Below are 20,886 nucleotides of genomic sequence, written 5' to 3'. Positions count from 1 at the left end.
ATTAATTGTGATTAAAGTAATGAATTGCAGTTTATGTTAATATGCGAGCGAGCATAGCTTGTGAGAAAATGTTGAGTATTTGAAACATGAAAGATAGCATGGTGTCCAAAAATCTCTTTCAAGTGGTGTGAATCACATCACGGGCAATGTATTCGTAGAGTACGTATATGCGTCCATTATACTACCATATATCAGTTAAAGGTATATCGCGATTTTACGATTGCTTTATATCGCAATGTGTTTGTTGGAATATCAAAAGTAATGAATTAAATGAAAAAGATTAACTCGCCCATAATACAGCTTGATTACATTGTATGCTCAGAAAATCTGGACTTTTTTCTTCTCTCCTCGTAACAGTATGCATTACAAACTGTCTACATTTTCAAATCAGGGACAGCGAGAAGGAATTATAATCTAAGAGAATAAGCTTTCTTTCAAATTGTCAACTTTTGCAGACTTTAAATCGTACCTATTTCGCAAATACCACAAAATTGCATACCTTACATAAAACAAGGCATAAGCGATTTCGTGTCTCGCCCACTAGTGCCAGAATTCTTTTAAAAACTTCATTATGAAATAACTGGGATGGAACAACATGTGTCATAAGAGTCTTGCATGTAAACTTTATTGCTGACCTCAAAATGAATTTGACTTTACCATGTGACCTCCGAACATAATAAAATGTAGGTCTCCTAAGTACACCTAAAACCCTAATTTGGTATAAAAGTCACTTAGGAATGCAGAGTTATGTGTTATAACATTCACCTCACAATGACCATTGACCGTACCATGACCTCTAAATGCGTCATAACATGCAGGTCCCCTAAGTACATCTACAACCCAAGTTTGGTTGAAAAGTGTCATAAGAGGGCCTTGCACGTAAACTTTAACGTTGACCTGAAAGGTCACATGGTAAGGTCATAAGAGGGCCTTGCACGTAAACTTTAACGTTGACCTGAAAATGACCTTTGACCTTAGCATGTTACTTCCAACTAAAGCATAACATGCAGGTCCCCTAAGTACATCTACCATCCAAGTTTGGTTGAAAAGTGACTCATGGTGGCTGAGTTATGTGTCATTAGAGAGTTTTGCTGGTAAACGTTAACATTTACCTGAAGATGACCTTTGACCTTACCATGTGACCTCCGACTGTAGCATAACATACAGGTCCCCCAGTACATATGCCATCCAAATTTGGTTGAAAAGTGACTCACGGTTGCAGAGTTATGTGTCATAAGAGAGTCTTGCACGTAACGTTGACCTGAAAATTACCTTTGACCTTACCATATGACCTCCAATTAGAGCATAACATGCAGGTCCCCTAAGTACATCTACCATCCGAGTTTGGTTGAAAAGTGTCATAAGAGGGCCTTGCACGTAAACTTTAACGTTGACCTGAAAATGACCTTTGACCTTACCATGTGACCTCCGACTGCAGCATAAAGTAGATCCACCATCCAAGTTGGTTGAAAAGTGACTTACACTTGCGGAGTTATGTGTAATAATTGGGACCTTTCGCAATCATCACGGACGCTAGTATTAGGGTCCCCTAACACAAAAGTTAACGCTTAATCATACACTTGATTTTTAAGATTGATTGTGCATTACAGTCAATAGAATCAAACGTAGAAAACTGCTCTACGATCAATGCTAAGCTTTGTGTAACAGGGGGGTTACAGGCCCTACAAATCTGCTTTTCGTGTGCAAAATCCCTTTCCGCGACACCCGTACCGCATACATGCATGTATATTACGACTGATGGCTGGAGATATTCAAAATGCAGGACCTAAAATAGATTTATGACATGGAGAAGAAAGTGGTTTTTCAAACAAATCGAGAACATATTGAGTGAGGAAAAACTTACTGAATGAAGGCTTAAATATAGATCATTACAGTCCATCGAATCGATATTACATTTAATGTGGATTATTGGTGGATCACTGGCAATTTATTTCATGGATAAGATCAACCTCTCCAGCCGAACATTTCGCATGCGTTGATATGTATGTACACATCATATGCGATACCTTTGAACTCGTTTCCTTTTGTTTCTTTGTTTCTTTTGTTTACTCCTTATACACAAACGATATGCCTCACGCACACGATGTGAGGGGCATTATGTTTTACATTCCCCAGAAATGGGGATTAGATTCAAATTCCGGGGGGACCACTTCCATTGATGAGTGGATACCAGGCACGACCATGGGGTTTCGAAAAGTACCCTAAACATGCTAAACAAGGGAAGCAATTCTTTTCCAGATTATGAAAATGCATCTCTTAACAAGTATTTGGCTTGTGAAACCCTACAAGTATTGAATATATATCCCTTATTTCAGCATTTTAAACATCGTTTTGACACCCTTATAACGTTACATAGGCCTATATACGTAACGTACCTGCCCACTCTGTCCCCCTTTACGGGTGGTCGCTACTGGTATCCACTAATCAATGGAAGTGGGCCCCCCGGGCGGCCTCTCGAGCTCTAGGAGGAGTCAAATGTGGCTTTGGAAAGTCGTCCTCAATCGGATAAATCGCTGTTACCATAGTAGCAACCAGAATTTTGCACACGAAACGCATATTGAATGTTTCCGTCGCAGATGCGAAACGAAAAAAAAATCTCATGTCACACAATTTGCATTGCAGAACTGAGTTTTACGACCATGATGACGGGCCCAAAAAGTCCCTTCCAAAGTCAACTACCGTTGTAAATAAGCGTGCGCGTCCTCAAACGAAAGGTCGGGAATGTTTGTGACGGACGGACGAACGGACGACATTTGGATCACTTATAGTCTCTCCTTCACCACTGGTGAAATTTATATCTTTGCTGCCAGCGTTGCATGTTTTTGCTCTCTTCATTTTCAAGGAATATTGCTTTTTTGGCTTGGAGCCGATGGATGCGGAACGGAACAGCTTAATCACGAAGTCAAATCACAATGGCACCTGTATAAAGCGAGAGAGATGAAGGGGGGGGGGGGGTAAGACTGCTTAAATATGCTATCTAAAGGCGCTGTCACACCTTGGCGTTTTAGACAGCGTATGCCCGACGTATGAGGAATTTGGCGAATACGCTGGCGTACGTCGAATACGTTACGGGTAAGTTTTGCATACGTTAAGAGTACGCTAAAACACGCTGGTATACGTCGTCATACGGCGAGGTCGTCGAAAAATTTTGTGCAAGCACAAAATTTTTCGACGTATATGCCAGCGTATGGCTCATACGTCCCACATACGTGGGCCATAAGTTGTAGGCAAGTTACGCGATCGTTGATACACGTTGACACACGTTACTCGTAAATTACTCATAAGTCAATGTACGTCGAGATAATGTCCAGTGTACCCTAAAACTTACTTCTAACCTATGAGTAACGTGCTTTGAACGTATGTGTAACTTAACTCCAACGTATATTGACGTATGAAGACGTGCTCCGGACGACCACAAAACTTTCTGAACGTGTTAATAACTTACAGCTACCGTATAATGACGTATTGACAACGTTTATCATGTTTATAGGAATTGGTATATAAAGGTGGGGTTCACAGGAGTTTTCTTCGGCATGGCGGTGGTGTTGATAGGTGATGTATCGTGCGGTTATATGATTTGAATAGTCGAGCGGCAGCCTTTTTATAGGCTACGACACGTGTTCGTCAGCAATACGCTGCCGCGCGCTATGCGTAAGTTAGGCTATCGTAGGGCATAAGTTGTGTACGCCAGCAATACGCTAAGCATTCGTTGGAATACGTTACTTATAAGTTAACGAAGCGTTCGATATAAGTTACTAATACGTTATGTATACGTCCAACTCGTTATGAATACGGTAAGTATACGCCCAGAGTTGAAAAAAAATCAAAGTTCAGCGTATGCCGACGTTTTAGAGAAATTTTGATACGTCGGGCATACGCTGTCTAAAACGCCAAGGTGTGACACCACCTTCAGTTTTAGTATTTTGGTGATCTTTCAAGTGTTATTGGGTAGAACCAAGTTATAAATCACTTTGAGTACGATCAAAACGAATATTCAATTTAAATTCGTTTTAATTTATGTACCTAAATATGATACATATTGTTTGAATATTTGTGTTTTAGATTTGTAAGTTTTTGTTTGTGCAATTTCTGCATTTTATTCATAGCCTCAGTAATGAATTAACATGTTCACATAATAACACAGATATTAATGAATAAATTTAAATGTGAAACTCAAAGACATAAATAATACTGACAAAGACTGATAATAAGTTGCGGTAGTAAGTTTAGTAAAATACATGCAGGGGCCAGGTATTTTAAGCACATAACTACTCGAAGCAATAGCAGCCAAGGGAGGGGGCTACGTGAAAACAATCATAAAATATATTTTTGGACAAAATAATGTCACGAAATATGAAATATTGAAAATTAGAAACTCGGTTGGGAGAAATAGAAAATCAATAATGGTAAATGCTAGTGCGTGCATGTGGGTGAGTACAGGTGACAGAATTAAATGTATATTGGTTATTATGGCAATCAAACGTCAAGATTGAATTGACCGGATTTTTTTTGCCGGGACCTATAAATAAGTCAAATAAATAAATAAGTCTAATATTAAGCATTCGACATATCAGGGCCATGGTTGCGTATCGTCTTATGAGCGAATACTATTTTTAGGGTTGGTTAAGTGAAGATCTATTGAATGTCGTGTTGATTAAATGACCATCTTTATCAAAAATTCTCCTTCAGTTACAGTCTTCTAACAATTGAAAAAAAATTAAGAGAAGTAATTTAGAGAGAAAACTGTCAGTTGTACGAAAATAAAGTCAATTACCCTGAATTGCTTAGTGCGATGCTTTTATTTTTTTTCCAGTACTTCTTTGTGCAGGGGAGGGAAGTTTGGTGTACGCTTGAGAGTCACTTAACTTCTTGATTTTCTTACTTATTAACAGCTACACTTGGGGCATGATCTACTCTTATTGGAGTTGTACTGATTGTTGTCATCGTGTAGAGACACTGTCATGAGAATATGGGAGATCTGTTTCTAACTGAAAGACAATTATCACTCATCATATCATGTCTTCGCTAGCGTATCTAGTAAAAACCTTGGTCGTGTTTGTCAGGCACTGAAATCGTGCACCTGCCAAATATTCACGCCTGTGTCATTTTAATCAAAATTATTATGCGTAAACAAAACAGAAACTAATTTGATCGGGCCCCCGATAAGATTCAGTTTAATTTTCGTTGAAAATCTATCATATAAAGACAATTGTATTTCATGTCCTCCATATCATAACTGTTTTTAGGCGTAGTGAGCCAACAATTTTGAGGGGGCACAATATGGCATATCGTGTAATATAAGAAGAAATGTTGCGAGCGAGCGAAGCGATCGACCAAAATTTTCGACATTTTTATTCCAAAATCTAAGTTTTGTGGTAGATTTTGATATAATATAAAAAAAAATAATATCACCATTATCGCTTTCCTTTCTTTTTCTCTCCTTTTTTTTCTGTTTTTTTCTTGGTCGTGAATAGTTTGGGGGCAAGAGCCCCAAGCGCTCTCCCATCTGTATGTCAGTGGTATTGATTAGAACGGTGACAATCATATTTTGGGGGAATTGACCAAAAGTATATTTCAGTTTATTATTTTTTTTTTCAAATATATTCCGATTGGATATCAAGATCAGGACACTGTATTTCATCTTGGTCGTGTACTATACACTAGGTTTAAACTTTCGATGGGTTTTCCTTTCCTTCATTCCATATTTTTGAATAATTTCTAATGGGTAGGCCCTCATTCGATTTTGCATTTATATTGTATTTCTGTTTTGCAAATAAAACTAAAGGCTCAAATAGTCTTGTAATCATATATCAAATGTAAAATTTAGAATTAAAAGGAACGAAAATTACAGGGGCGGATTAAGGATTTTCCAAGGGGACACATTTTCCCCGAATAAAAATTTGATAAGGCAAAACAAATCTTCACTGTCAAGGGGGGGGGGGCACTTGTGTTTTAAATGGCATTTTACAGTGCAAATTTTAGTTGTGCCTCGAAGGGGGAGGGGCAAGGGCTGACTATGCCCCCCTCCTGGATCCGTCAGTGGATAATATATATAAAAAAATGATTTTTTCCTCTATTATTTATTTATGCAGCATCTTTCTACGACCTTCGCTACGCAACAACATTTGACAGCTTACGAGAAAACTTTACAACCAGCGACCCGATAATGGATGACCAAGTCATAGCGGGAAATCTTTCTATGATTGGGTTGTCGGGTACCGTCGAATCGGTGGTCGTAAAGTTACCAGAAAGAGGAGAAAAGGTGGTCTACTTTTTTGGTATCGTTGCCGTTGACGAAGCAGGGAATGAAGGAGACGTATCCAACTTGGTGTCAGCTTCTCTGGAATATGTGGCACCCATGACTACGGCTATAATGACGACGACAATGGAAATGTCAACGACAAATAAGGTGGAACCAAAGACTGGTCTTGAACCCTGGGTGATAGGTGTGATCACTGCAGCTTCCGTCGTATTTGCTTTCGCTGTTGGTCTACTAGTTGTCATGATATGCAAGATGAGCTCTTCGTCAAAGAAGAAAGTAGATGCGAACTACAGTGGAGCTGTATATAACGAAAACGCAACAAAATCTACCTCAGAGCACCATAATAACGCCTACGTGGCATGAATTACATGACGATAATTTTCAGAGTACTTTAAAACTGTTTTTGATATTTGTAATCTTACATTCCATTCTATGATAGAGAAATCATATCATTCTTGTTCACAGATTTTCTATTTTGTCACAAAAAGTGATATTTCATTTGTGTTGGTATTAATTTCAGTTTAGTACCAAATCATTTAGATTTGTTATCTATATTTTCCAAGACTGTTATCTGCGTCCTAATATTTTATATTTACATGAACCAAAAATATTATTGCCAATAAATGTTAACAAGAAGACATCATGAAAACGAAAATGATGAAATTAAATCAATTTACTTTAATCTATATCTGTTGTTTAAACAACAATTAAGTACTGGAAAAATAATCAATACGATACTGTAATACAGTGCGTATCAAAAAAAAGTTTACACTTTGAAAAAGCCCTGGGAATTTAAAAATATACGACATGTGGGTAATTTTTTCACATATTATGTTGGGTTTGGGTCTCATCTATCCAATGAAAGTAAAAATTTTGACGGAATGTTACACTTGAATGAGCACTGTCCATTTTTGTAAAGCTCGCAGAAATTTGTTTGCGCAGAAATGCCCGTTTGTACGTTGTGTCAAGGGGAAAGGGTGAAATCAAACTTACCCTGCGAAACATTTCTCATACATTTCCCTTGCACTTTTAGTCAATTAAAATGAAACGGATAGATTCAAGTATTTTCTAACAATTTTGCCACCCAAATTGAAATTTTAACACTTAGTATACACAACTTTTACCCTTTTTGTGCCTGCTGGATCTGAGGATATAACCGAATCTCAACCAAAGTTTATATCAGACATCTCTAGCATTTTTTCACTAAGTTTTTATCATTTAAAGTGGGTTTACATTTCATTTTTTATTCAATACTTGTTTCTCCACACTTTTCCCAAGCTTGACAATGATTAACAAAATGAAAATCAAGCCTAAGCCATTTCATGTAAATCACAGCTCAGTGTAAAGCAAATATCGTCCCGATGGCCTCGGTGTGAGGGGGAGAGGGGTGGGGCGCACTGCACTCCTCGGAGTGGTTTGGGCAATGAAACAAGTTAAATAGGTAAAAGATATCTTCAGATCAATTTTACTAGCTAAATTCCACGTATTATTCATGATTAAGGTCTACTTTTATTCGCATAACTATTTCAAAGTTCTGCGCAAATCATTTTTCACTAACTTTTCAAAAGTAAGTGTTGCTCACTCAAGCGGAAATATTTTTCGACAGTTTTATCGTCATTTGCTTAAATGGACCTGTACCAATGTTGAAATGTGGAAAAACCATCAGGATATTACAAATGTATAATTTTACAGGATTTTTTCTAAGTGTAAACTTTTTTTTGATACGCACTGTATAGTGATATTAGTGAAGCAGTTAAGTCTACAAAGTGTATATAAAGATAAAACAAAATAAATATTGCACACTACCATGATTGACTATCAACGATAAATTTTGATTATTTGTAGAATTCCCAAGCAATATTTTTAACAAATCCAACAACAGTAATGAGTTTATGAGAATGAAATGCACTCATGGTCGTACTGTTACGAAATTTATAACGCAAACTCGCACAGGTCTCTCTGATTTCACTAATTCTGTACATTTTTCTCCTGTCATTGACTCTCTAAAGGCCTATATATAGTTCTCACATGAGTTCTTTCAGTTCTCTCATGCACAATGTGAGTCTATACATGCGTCTATATTCTCTCGCAGGTGGGGAACAACTATAAGCAGAGCTGACTTTTAGGTTAGAGTCGTCCATTTATTAATAAGAGACATTCGAAGAATAGACATAATCCAACTACACCTATATGAAATTATACTCCTGACATGCACCGATACAACTCTCCTCAAATTCGAATTTAAGGATTAAGAGCTAAATCGAGCAAAGCATCTTTGAGTGCATTTCCATCTCATTAGACTCTATTGTTGGATTGGTTCAAAATATTGCTTGGGAATTCAAGCAACAATATATTTCTGTACACATACGTGACCAAAGAAACGCATTCTACATGTTCTAAGGCCCGGGGGCCACTTACATTGACGAGTAAAAAGGATGTCTTTTTCACGATAGGGCACGTTACGTACGTAACGTGATAAGGGTGTCAAAAACACAAAAATAATGAATAAAGGGTATCTATTTCGCTAGGAAAATTACGTGTTTAGGGTCGAATTTGCGGGGATGATAAAATAAAATTAAAATGTTTTATAAAGGATGTCCTTTTTGCCCCAATACTTCGTGTTTAGAGTCCGATTTGCGCGAGGTGTACAAGGTGGGGTCGTACTAAACCAAATAAGGTAAAGCCGACGACCGAAGGACCCGTAATAATAAAACATTCATATACTTGTTTAGGGGTTCATTTTAGGGAATATTTGCCAAGGGTATCGTTTTGTTTCCAATACTTGTTAAGGGTAGGGTTTCACACGCCAATACTTGTTAAGGGGTGCATTTTCAGAATGGGGAAATTACGTGTTTAGGGTGCTTTTGCTTTTCGAGATCCCATGGTCGCGCATGGTATCCACTCGTCAATGGAAGTGCCCACCCCCGGGTTATCACCTAAAAAGTAAGGTATTCCTTTCCATCTTAAAATACCAAAATAGTAGGGACATTTGACATTGTGTCCCCCTACTAATTTGGGTAGGGGGACGCGTCCCCCTGTCCCACTTGGATTTCCGCCCATGGATTGATAACATATATATGTAGGAAGAAATTTAATCTGAAGTTGTAAAACTAGCTTTTGGTCAATTATGGCACTAATATCTATTAAAAGGGCATCTTTGCGAGATGTTGCAAGCGCGAATCGCGAGCTCAAACTATTTGACATTTTATGTAGTGAGACATGAACTCAAACATTCTGAGCAGTTTTTTTAATCTTGAAAAGATGTGTAGGCATATAACGCGAGCGCGATGCACGAGCTGTTATTTGTTTATATACTGACCAGAAAAGTATATAACCTATTAACATGATCAACGACTACATTAATGACTCATGAATAGGATCGTATCTCATCAATCGAATAATGTGAGCGCGAAGCGCAAGCTTAATATTTGTGATATTCCAACCTGGAAATTTGACATTTAAGAATATTTTGTAACCAAGAACCTTACTAAACTGTAAACGCGACCCCAAAAGTTGTGATTTTCCAACCTGAAAACTGGACATTTTTTGTAACCAGGCACAGAACTGCAGAATGAGCGCCTCACTAAACACTATTTGATGCGCGCGCGAAACAAAATCATGTTTTACTTCAAGAAGGGTATTACATTTTGAAAAAGGACACATTTCACTCTAAAAAAGGGTATTTTTTCATTTTGAAAAAGGGCATTTTTTAGAGGCAAGTGTCCCCTGCCCATGGGCGGATGATCCCAGGGGACGCGTGCACCCCCTACCCAAAATAGCAGGGGGGGAACACAATATCAAATGTCCCCCTATACTATTTTTGGCCTTTTATGATGGAAAGACATCATTCAAAATCGAAACGAAATATATGCATTTTGGACGAGATGACCTAAATTTTTGGGTGATAACCTTTCTTTTACTTGTCAAATTTATTTTGGTCGAAAAGACCTTACATTTGGGGTGATAACCTGTTTTTTTGCTTGTCAAATTTCTTTGCCCCTCGGGTCCCCAGTAGCGGACCGTGACCCGGAGGAGACAAAGCATTGGGGGCACTGCATTGTTTGTGAACAATGCCGTGCCCCCCAATGCTTTGTCTCCTCGGGTCACGGTCCACCACTGTGCCGGGTCCCCCTACCTTTTGGGAGAGATTGGCGCCCTTGCCCCTGCCCCCCCCCCCGGTTTCGCCACCACCGAGTGAAGCGAGCGGAACTTTGTGGAGGAATAGCCGCTATAGTAACTTGACATTCTAAACTCTAATCAAATGCGCTGATTTTTTTCTTCTAAACTTAACACTTTTTTTGTAATCACGAACAAGATTCGTAATCACGATTCTCGCTGAAACAAAGCTACCAAAATCGAATCGTGAGCATAATAATCTGTTTAAATTGATTGACTAGAAAACGAGAGTACTTTTTAAAAATATTTTTTGTACCTTTCCTCCTCTCCTTCATTTTTTTCCTCTCTTTATTTTTTTTGGTTGTTGGCACCATCCCCCCTGGCTACGGTCCTGTCATGAATTGCCAGGTGCCAGCTTAGGGACGCACACCACTAATGGGATCCGGCAATTTAGGGAATCTCCTTTAGACGTACCGAAAATGACGTAAGGGGTTGGAAAAATATTGTGGAAATCTGAACTATTTTTTTTTCATATGGGCATAGAGGGGGATTACTACTGGATCTCTATGGTTCAGTCCCATGGGAGAGCTGTAATTTGTCAATGCTGGATTTTATGGGAACTTGATCAGTTGCCCAAGAAACCCTGTGAGCACCAGTAGTGACTGCATGTTGTTGTTATTTTGGGTTTGAAGATATGAATATTACGTGCAACCAAGTTTGCACGTAGTCTGCGTTTGAGCCCTTGTAGCGCGAAAAAATGCTGAAAACCCCCTACGTATTTTTAGCGTTGGAATCAGTAGCGGACCGTGACCCGGAGGAGACAAAGCATGGGGGGGGGCTGTTACACCCACAAATGTAATAATCGCCCACAAATGTAATAACGCCCACAAATGTAATAACACTTTACCCACAAATGTAATAACGCCCACAAATGTAATAACACTTTACCCACAAATGTAATAATTTCACCCACAAATGTAATAATGCACTTTACCCACAAATGTAATAATTTTTGATCGCCCACAAATGTAATAATGACTTTACCCACAAATGTAATAAATTTGAAGGGATTTTTGGCAAATCCGTTCTAAGCTAAAATCGTATAGTAATGCGTTCATTTAGCACAAACGTGCAAAGTCTCATTTCCTGACCCGGTTAATTAACAAATTATAATAAAAGTCCAAAGTCTTTATTCCAAACCCGGTTTTTTTCAAAAATTATAATATAAATCCAAAGTCTTTATTCCAGACCCGGTTGTTTCAAAAATAATCATATGAGCCCAAAGTCTTTATTCCACACCCGGTTGTTTCAAAAATTATAATATAAATCCAAAGACTTTATTCCAGACCCGGTTGTTTCGAAAATAATATAAGTCCAAAGTCTTTATTCCAGACCCGGTTGTTTAAAAAATAATCATATGATCCAAAAGTCTTTATTCCAGACCCGGTTGTTTCAAAAATGATAATATGAGCCCAAAGTCTTTATTCCAGACCCGGTTGCTTAAAAAATAATCATATGAGCGCAAAGTCTTTATTCCAGACCCGATTGTTTCAAAAATAATAATATGAGCCCAAAGTCTTTATTCCAGACCCGGTTGCTTAGAAAATAATAATATAAGTCCAAAGTCTTTATTCCAGACCCGGTTGTTTAAAAAATAATCATGTGAGCCAAAAGTCTTTATTCCAGACCCGATTGTTTAAAAAATAATCATATGATCCAAAAGTCTTTATTCTAGACCCGATTGTTTCAAAAATGATAATATAAGTCCAAAGTCTTTTCTCCAGACCCGGTTGTTTCAAAAATTATAATATAAATCAAAAGTCTTTATTCCAGACCCGGTTGTTTAGAAAATAATAATATAAGTCCAAAGTCTTTATTCCAGACCCGATTGTTTCAAAAATGATTATATAAGTCCAAAGTCTTTATTCCAGACCCAGTTGTTTCAAAAATAATAATATGAGCCCAAAGTCTTTATTCCAGACCCGGTTGCTTAGAAAAAAATAATATAAGTCCAAAGTCTTTATTCCAGACCCGGTTGTTTAAAAAATAATCATATGATCCAAAAGTCTTTATTCTAGACCCGATTGTTTAAAAAATGATAATATAAGTCCAAAGTCTTTATTCCAGACCCGGTTGTTTAAAAAATAATAATATAAGTCCAAAGTCTTTATTCCAGACCCGGTTGTTTAAAGAAATAATTATGTGAGCCAAAAGTCTTTATTCCAGACCCGATTGTTTCAAAAATGATAATATAAGTCCAAAGTCTTTATTCCAGACCCGGTTGTTTCAAAAATAATCATATGAGCCCAAAGTCTTTATTCCAGACCCGGTTGTTTCAAAAATTATAATATAAATCCAAAGACTTTATTCCAGACCCGGTTGTTTCGAAAATAATATAAGTCCAAAGTCTTTATTCCAGACCCGGTTGTTTAAAAAATAATCATATGATCCAAAAGTCTTTTCTCCAGACCCGGTTGTTTCAAAAATGATAATATGAGCCCAAAGTCTTTATTCCAGACCCGGTTGTTTAAAAAATAATCATATGAGCGCAAAGTCTTTATTCCAGACCCGATTGTTTCAAAAATAATAATATGAGCCCAAAGTCTTTATTCCAGACCCGGTTGCTTAGAAAATAATAATATAAGTCCAAAGTCTTTATTCCAGACCCGGTTGTTTAAAAAATAATCATGTGAGCCAAAAGTCTTTATTCCAGACCCGATTGTTTAAAAAATAATCATATGATCCAAAAGTCTTTATTCTAGACCCGATTGTTTCAAAAATGATAATATAAGTCCAAAGTCTTTTCTCCAGACCCGGTTGTTTCAAAAATTATAATATAAATCAAAAGTCTTTATTCCAGACCCGGTTGTTTAAAAAATAATAATATAAGTCCAAAGTCTTTATTCCAGACCCGATTGTTTCAAAAATGATTATATAAGTCCAAAGTCTTTATTCCAGACCCAGTTGTTTCAAAAATAATAATATGAGCCCAAAGTCTTTATTCCAGACCCGGTTGCTTAGAAAAAAATAATATAAGTCCAAAGTCTTTATTCCAGACCCGGTTGTTTAAAAAATAATCATATGATCCAAAAGTCTTTATTCTAGACCCGATTGTTTAAAAAATGATAATATAAGTCCAAAGTCTTTATTCCAGACCCGGTTGTTTAAAAAATAATAATATAAGTCCAAAGTCTTTATTCCAGACCCGGTTGTTTAAAGAAATAATTATGTGAGCCAAAAGTCTTTATTCCAGACCCGATTGTTTCAAAAATGATTATATAAGTCCAAAGTCTTTATTCCAGACCCAGTTGTTTAAAAAAAATAATATGAGCCCAAAGTCTTTATTCCAGACCCGGTTGTTTCAAAAATTATAATATAAGTACAAAGTCTTTATTCCAGACCCGGTTGTTTAAAAAATAATCATATGAGCCTAAAGTCTTTATTCCAGACCTGATTGTTTCAAAAATAATAATATGAGCCCAAAGTCTTTATTCCAGACCCGGTTGTTTCAAAAATAATAATATGAGCCCAAAGTCTTTATTCCAGACCCTGTTGTTTCAAAAATCATGATATGAATCCAAAATCTTTTTTCCAGACCCGGGTGTTTAAAAAAAAATCATGATATAAATCCAAAGTCTTTTTTCCAGACCCGGTTATTTCAAAAATTATAATTTTAGTCCCAAATGAGATACATTAATGATATTCTAGTGGAATAAAAATGAGAATCGAGCTTAGTCTTTTCTCCAGACGCTAATGGTAAATTGAAAATCAAGCATAGTCTTTGCTCCAGACCCGGTAACTAAAAGCTGAAACTTTATAGTAATGTGTTTATATGGCACAAAAATGCGAAATCTTTTTTCCAGACCCGGTTAATTAAAAAATTGTAATATAAGTCCAAAGTCTTTTTTCCAGACCCATTTATTTAAAAAATTATAATAATTATAAAAAAAAACAAAGACCCACGATCCTATTTATTTTGAATTACATGGAAATGTAGCGTAGTCTTTCTGTCAGACCCAGTTATAAAAGTGATTAAAAACACAACAACAACAAAATAAAGACCCTGCAACCATTAAAGGTCAAGTCCTCTTCAGAAAAATGTTGATTTGAATCAATAGAGAAATATCAGACAAGCACAATGCTGAAAATTTCATCAAAATCGGATGTAAAATAAGAAAGTTATGACATTTCAAAGTTTTGTTTATTTTTAACAAAATAGTTATATGAACGAGCCAGCTACATCCAAATGAGAGAGTCGATGATGTCACTCACTCTTTCTTTTGGTTTTCATTGTTTGAATTATACATTATTTTCAATTTTTACGAATTTGACGATTAGGACCTCCTTGCCTAAAGCACAAAATGTTAAAATAATAAATTTCCACGTGTTGCAGGGAGAAATGAAACTTCATTTCACATGACAATGACGAGAAAATAAAAATATTTCATATTTCATTTAAGAAAATACAAAAGAAATAGTGAGTGAGTGATGTCATCAGTTCCTCATTTGCATACCGACCGAGATGTGCATATAACTGTTTTGTGAAATGAAGCGAAACATTAAAATGCCATAATTTTCTTATTTTACATCCGATTTTGACGACATTTTCAGTGTTATGCTTGTTGAACTTTTCTCTTTTTATTCATAACAAGTTTTTGTTGGGGTGGACTTGTCCTTTAAAAAAATAATTTCTTGTATATCCTTCTTTTTTTCTTTGAAAAAACCTAAATAACAAAACATTAAAATACATATGAAAAAAACTGAGAAATAAGATATCAGTAAACAATAGGGGGATTACTTCCCGAAAACGATAAAGTTGTTGATTGACGATCTATGATATATTATATAAAAGAAAAACATTCTAACAAGAGGGGATAACCATTCCATTCCATGTTTTTATTTGGCAATAAATCATGATTGACTATTTTTGCGACCCACTATAAGAGAAGTAGGGTAACAATTTTATTTAGTATTATTTTTATTACTTCTTTTTGTCTCACCTGCATAGCAGAGTGAGACTATAGGCGCTGCTTTTCCGACGGCGACGGCGGCGTCAACATCAAATCTTAACCTAAGGTTAAGTTTTTGAAATGACATCATAACTTGGAAAGTATATAGACCTAGTTCATGAAACTTGGCTAAAAGGTTAATCAAGTATTACTTAATATCCTATCAGAGTTTCACGTCACATGATCAAGGTCAAAGGTCATTTAGGGTCAATGAACTTAGACCATTTTGGGGGAATCAACATCAAAATCTTAACCTGAGGTTAAGATTTTGAAATATCATCATAACTTAAGAAATATATAGACCTAGTTCATTAAACTTGAACATAAGGTTAATCAAGTATCACCAAACATCCTGCATGAGTTTTACGTCACATGACCAAGGTCAAAGGTCATTTAGGGTCAATGAACTTTGGCCGATTTGGGGGTATCTGATGAATTACAATCAAAACTTAAAAAGGTTTTGGATCTGATTCATGAAACTTGGACATAATAGTCATCAAGTATCACTGAACATCCTGGGCAAGTTTCAGGTCACATGGTCAAGGTCAAAGGTCATTTAGGGTCAATGAACTTTGGCCGAATTGGGTTTTTTGTTGAATTACCATCATAACTTCGAAAGTATGTTGGTCTAGTTCATAAAACTTGGACATAAGAGTAATCAAGTATCACTGAACATCCTGTGTGCATTTTAGGTCACATGACCAAGGTCAAAGGTCAATGAACTTTGGTCTTAATGGGGGTATCTGTTGAATTACCATCATAACTTTGCAAGTTTATTGATATGACTTTTGAAACTTGGACATAAGAGTAATAAAGTATCACTCAATATCCTGTGCAAGTTTCAGGTCACATGATCAAGGTCAAAGGTCATGTGAGGTCAATGAATTTTGGCCACATTGGGGGTATTTGTTGAATTACCATCCTATCTCTGTAAGTGTATTGGTCTACTTCATAAAACGTGGAAATAAGAGTAACCAAGTATCACTTAACACCTTGTGCGAGTTATAGTAGTTTTTAAAGTCAGCACTGCTGCTATGTTGAATCGCGTGATGCAGGTGAGACGGTCAGAGGCATTCCACTTGTTTATTATTATTATTTCTTGTATATTCATTCCTTTTTTTATGAAAAAAACACACAAAACCTTTAAATACATATAAAACAAAAAACTGAGGAATAAGATATCAGCACACAATATGGGGATTACTTTCCGTAAACGATAAGGTTGTTGATCGACGATCTATGAGATATTATATAAAAGAAAATCATTCTAGCAAGAGGGGATAAAGTTTTAACAAGTTCTTCGGTACTTTAAATTTTTAGTGTACCAAGCACCATTTGTAATATATTCAGCATTTTTTTTTATTAGTTACAATTCCAATAATCTCAGTGGCCTAAGATATATTTTCTGGGGTTATATTGACCCGTTAAGTAAAGAGAGAGAGAGAGAGGGGATCTATGTGATCAAGAAGTGATAAGATAGGGAAAAAAATGATTTGAAATGACTGAAAGAGAGACAGGCAAAGAAAGAAGAGCCCCCTCCCACACCCGTACCAGAGTTACGGAGTTAGGCTGTCCCGTCGGTGGATTCAGGTCCATCAACATCTTGAGGTTTAATCTTTCCAGGGGGCAAACGTGTGTGGGTGTGTGTGTGTTTGAGTTTTGTCAGACGTGTCTCAGTCAGATATGATTATTTACGTCTGGGACCGACCTTTAACGTCACCATCCGAAAGACGTGACCAGGGCTCGAACCTCGAACCTCCGCATCAATTTGTAACTTCCCCACATAGCTTTGATTACAGGCGCACGCCACAACGCCCAGTCTTTAAATATGGTGTAGTCTTTGCTCTAGACCCATGCAGTTATTTCAAAATAGGAAATTATTAGAAACGATAAAAACAGACAAACAATATTAACAAAGACGCCACAATATCATTGATGTAGAATAACGTTGTTGTTGTTATTTTGGGTTTTTAAGGCGCGTACCATTCAGATCTGAATATTTACACCTTTTATTAATTTGACGTTTTGTGTTATTCAATTCAATTCAATTCAGTTTTATTTATTTCACTTCCATCAAAGAAAAACAAGTTGTATACCAACTTACGGTATGCCTTATCAAAGGGTTTTATAGTTTGGGAGATGCTTGTGTCTAAGTTTTTAGATTAATCTTTTGCTTAATTTGTATTTTAAGAGAACTGGATGTGGGGTAAAGACAACTCTCTAAACCCAAGCATTTTAACTGGGTTTAATTTTAAAGATTGGTCTTAGCTTTGATTTTTTTGTCAATATTTGTTTATCTTATAAATAGCTGGGTCTAGACGAAGGTCTAAGCATAGTAATAATGTTATTCAACAGGAATAAGAATACGACAAATTCTTGTGTTTTTTTAAGATTGTTTGAATTAATTTGTAAATGACTGGGTCTGGAATAGAGACAACGCTCTAAACATGTGCTTTTGTACTTGGTCTTAATTTGGAGGATTGTTGGTTCTTAGATTCGTTGTTGGGGGTTGGGTTTTATTGTTTTTTTATTCTTGAAATAATTGTGTCTGGAGGAAAGTCTACAATCGATCTCCATGTTATTCCACAGTAGTTAGATTATTGGGTATTTCCTTTAGACAATTTTATTTTTAAATAATAACCAAGTCTGGAAAATTGACGTTTTCTTTGCAAATGCATAATTACAATGTTTTGTAGGGGTCTTAGTATTATTATACAAAAGAATCTGGGTGTGGGGTACAAACATACTTTTTACTGGGTATAAATTTTAAAAATTGGTTTTAGATTTGATTTTCTTTTTTAATTCATTTCTTAGATAACCTAGTCTGGAGGAAAGAGTACGTTTTACAACTCATGTTATTCCAAGAGAATATGATAGGGTCTTATGTTCGAAGATTTTTTTTTCGTAATTTTTGTAATGATTATGTCTGGAATAAAGACAACATTCTAAACCTCTTTTTAAAAACATGTTCTTAGGTTCAAGGATTGCTTGGTATTAGATTTGGAGTTATTTATATTTTTACTCTTAGCCTTATTTTGAAAAACAAATGACTGGGTCTGGCTGAAAGACTACGCTATATGTCCATGTTCCAGCATTAATAAGATTATGGGGTCTCTATTGGTTTTTGTTGTTGTTGTATTGTTATTTACAATTTTTGAATAACAAGGTTTGGAGAAAAGGCTAAGCTCGATTTTCTTTTTTTCCACTGGAATATCATTATGGTATCTTAGTTTGGACTTATATTTATAATTTTTGAAATAACTGGGTCTGGAAAAAGACTTTGGACTTACATTATAATTTTTGAAACTACTGCGTCTGGAAAAAGACTGGACTTTTGTGCTATTTGAAGGCACTACTATAGGGTTTTAGTTTTTAGTTTTAAATAACCGGGTCTGGAGAAAAGACTATGCTTTATTCTCAATTTACTCATAGCGCGTATATTCACAATACGTTCAGTATAATTTAAAACAACAACGAAGACTTTGATTCCACCAGTTTTAATTAACTGGGTCTGGAGAGAAGACTAGGCTCGATTCTCATTTTTATTCCACCGGAACATCATTATCGTATCTTAGTTTGGACTTATATCATAATATTTGAAACAAGCGGGTCTGGAATAAAGACTTTAGGCTCATATGATTATTTTTTAAACAACCGGGTCTGGAAAAAGACTTTGGATTTATATTGTAATTTTTGAAACAACTGGGTCTGGTGAAAAGACTTTTTACTTATATTATAATTTTTGAAACAATCGGGTCTGGAATAAAGACTTTAGGCTCATATGATTATTTTTTAAACAACCGGGTCTGGAATAAAGACTTTGTACTTATATTATAATTTTTGAAACAACCGGGTCTGGAATAAAGACTTTGGGCTCATATGATTATTTTTTAAACAACCGGGCCTGGAATAAAGACTTTGTACTTATATTATAATTTTTGAAATAACCGGGTCTGGAATAAAGACTTTGGGCTCATATTATTATTTTTGAAACAACTGGGTCTGGAATAAAGACTTTGGATTTATATTATAATTTTTGAAACATGAAACAACCGGGTCTGGAAAAAGACTTTGGACTTATATTATAATTTTTGAAACAACCGGGTCTGGAAAAAGACTTTGGATTTATGTTATCATTTTTGAAACAATCGGGTCTGGAATAAACACTTTGGACTTATATTATTATTTTTTAAACAACCGGGTCTGAAATAAAGACTATGGATTTATATTGTAATTTTTGAAACAACAGGGTCTGGAAAAAGACTTTGGATTTATATTATAATTTTTGAAACAACCGGGTCTGGAGAAAAGACTTTGGACTTATATTATCATTTTTGAAAACAATCGGGTCTGGAATAAAGACTTTAGGCTCATATGATTATTTTTTAAACAATCGGGTCTGGAATAAAGACTTTGTATTTATATTATAATTTTTGAAACAACCGGGTCTGGAATAAAGACTTTTGGCTCATATTATTATTTTTGAAACAACCGGGTCTGGAATAAAGACTTTGGATTTATATTATAATTTTTGAAACAAACGGGTCTGGAATAAAGACTTTGGATTTATATCATAATTTGTTGATTAACCGGGTCAGGAAAAGAGACTTTGCACTTTTGTGCTATATGAACGCATTACTATACGATTTTAGTTCAGAACGGATTTGCCAAAAATCCCTTCAAATTTATTACATTTGTGGGTAAAGTCATTATTACATTTGTGGGCGATCAAAAATTATTACATTTGTGGGTAAAGTGCATTATTACATTTGTGGGTGAAATTATTACATTTGTGGGTAAAGTGTTATTACATTTGTGGGCGTTATTACATTTGTGGGTAAAGTGTTATTACATTTGTGGGCGTTATTACATTTGTGGGCGTTATTACATTTGTGGGTGCAACAGGGGCACTGCATTGTCTGTGAACAATGCTGTGCCCCCCCCCCCCATTGCTTTGTCTCGATCCTCCGGGTCACGGTCCGCCACTGGTTGGAATGATATTGGATGAAATACCAATGATAAAGGTTGGATGGTGTCATTATCAAAACTTATTTTTGGCGATTTTTTCAAACATCATGACATTTTTTTAACACATGAGTCTGGCGAATAGTTAGTGGTGTGTGCTCTTTATCGTCTTTACTTATAGTAGCGTAAATAATTCTATTTGAGAACAATCTGCAAACAAACTTTTGGCGCCCTCTACGTTAGAGATCTTGGTGTATGTATCGATCATAGAGATGTCTCTATGGTATCGATACGGTCTTCTTCATCAATACAATGAATTCTGTAAATTCATTATCGTGCTTGCCAATCATGGCCTTAAGATTTCATCGCTGGAATGCGGCCTTGGTTCGGAGAGCGAGTTCAATGAACACGGTGAGCTAACTAATATAGGTTCTAAAGACTAAGCTAAGTTCGATCTTGATCTACTGCACTGCCACTGGCGATGCACAAAATCAAACTCAAACTTTCAAAGTT

At 35.9% G+C, this 20,886-nt stretch overlaps 2 protein-coding genes across 2 annotated transcripts in view; both read left to right on the top strand.

Annotated features, from left to right (window-relative positions):
• The window catches only part of LOC121410091 (calcium-activated chloride channel regulator 1-like), a 63,094-nt gene extending 56,068 nt beyond the window's left edge, over window positions 1-7,026 (top strand). Inside the window, exon 13 of the mRNA XM_041601958.1 lies at window positions 6,114-7,026. Within this exon, the coding sequence (XP_041457892.1) occupies window positions 6,114-6,646 (533 nt within the window). The 3' untranslated portion in view covers window positions 6,647-7,026. The remainder of the gene's footprint in view (window positions 1-6,113) is intronic.
• A 13,636-nt stretch (window positions 7,027-20,662) lies between these two features.
• LOC121410090 (aminomethyltransferase, mitochondrial-like) overlaps window positions 20,663-20,886 on the top strand; it is a 31,170-nt gene continuing 30,946 nt past the window's right edge. The window contains exon 1 of the mRNA XM_041601956.1: window positions 20,663-20,784. Within this exon, the coding sequence (XP_041457890.1) occupies window positions 20,686-20,784 (99 nt within the window). The 5' untranslated portion in view covers window positions 20,663-20,685. The remainder of the gene's footprint in view (window positions 20,785-20,886) is intronic.

The sequence above is a fragment of the Lytechinus variegatus genome, chromosome 3 (genome assembly GCF_018143015.1).
Source record: "Lytechinus variegatus isolate NC3 chromosome 3, Lvar_3.0, whole genome shotgun sequence".
Classification (NCBI taxonomy): Eukaryota; Metazoa; Echinodermata; class Echinoidea; order Temnopleuroida; family Toxopneustidae; genus Lytechinus; species Lytechinus variegatus.
This window is presented reverse-complemented; position numbering and strand designations above follow the sequence as displayed.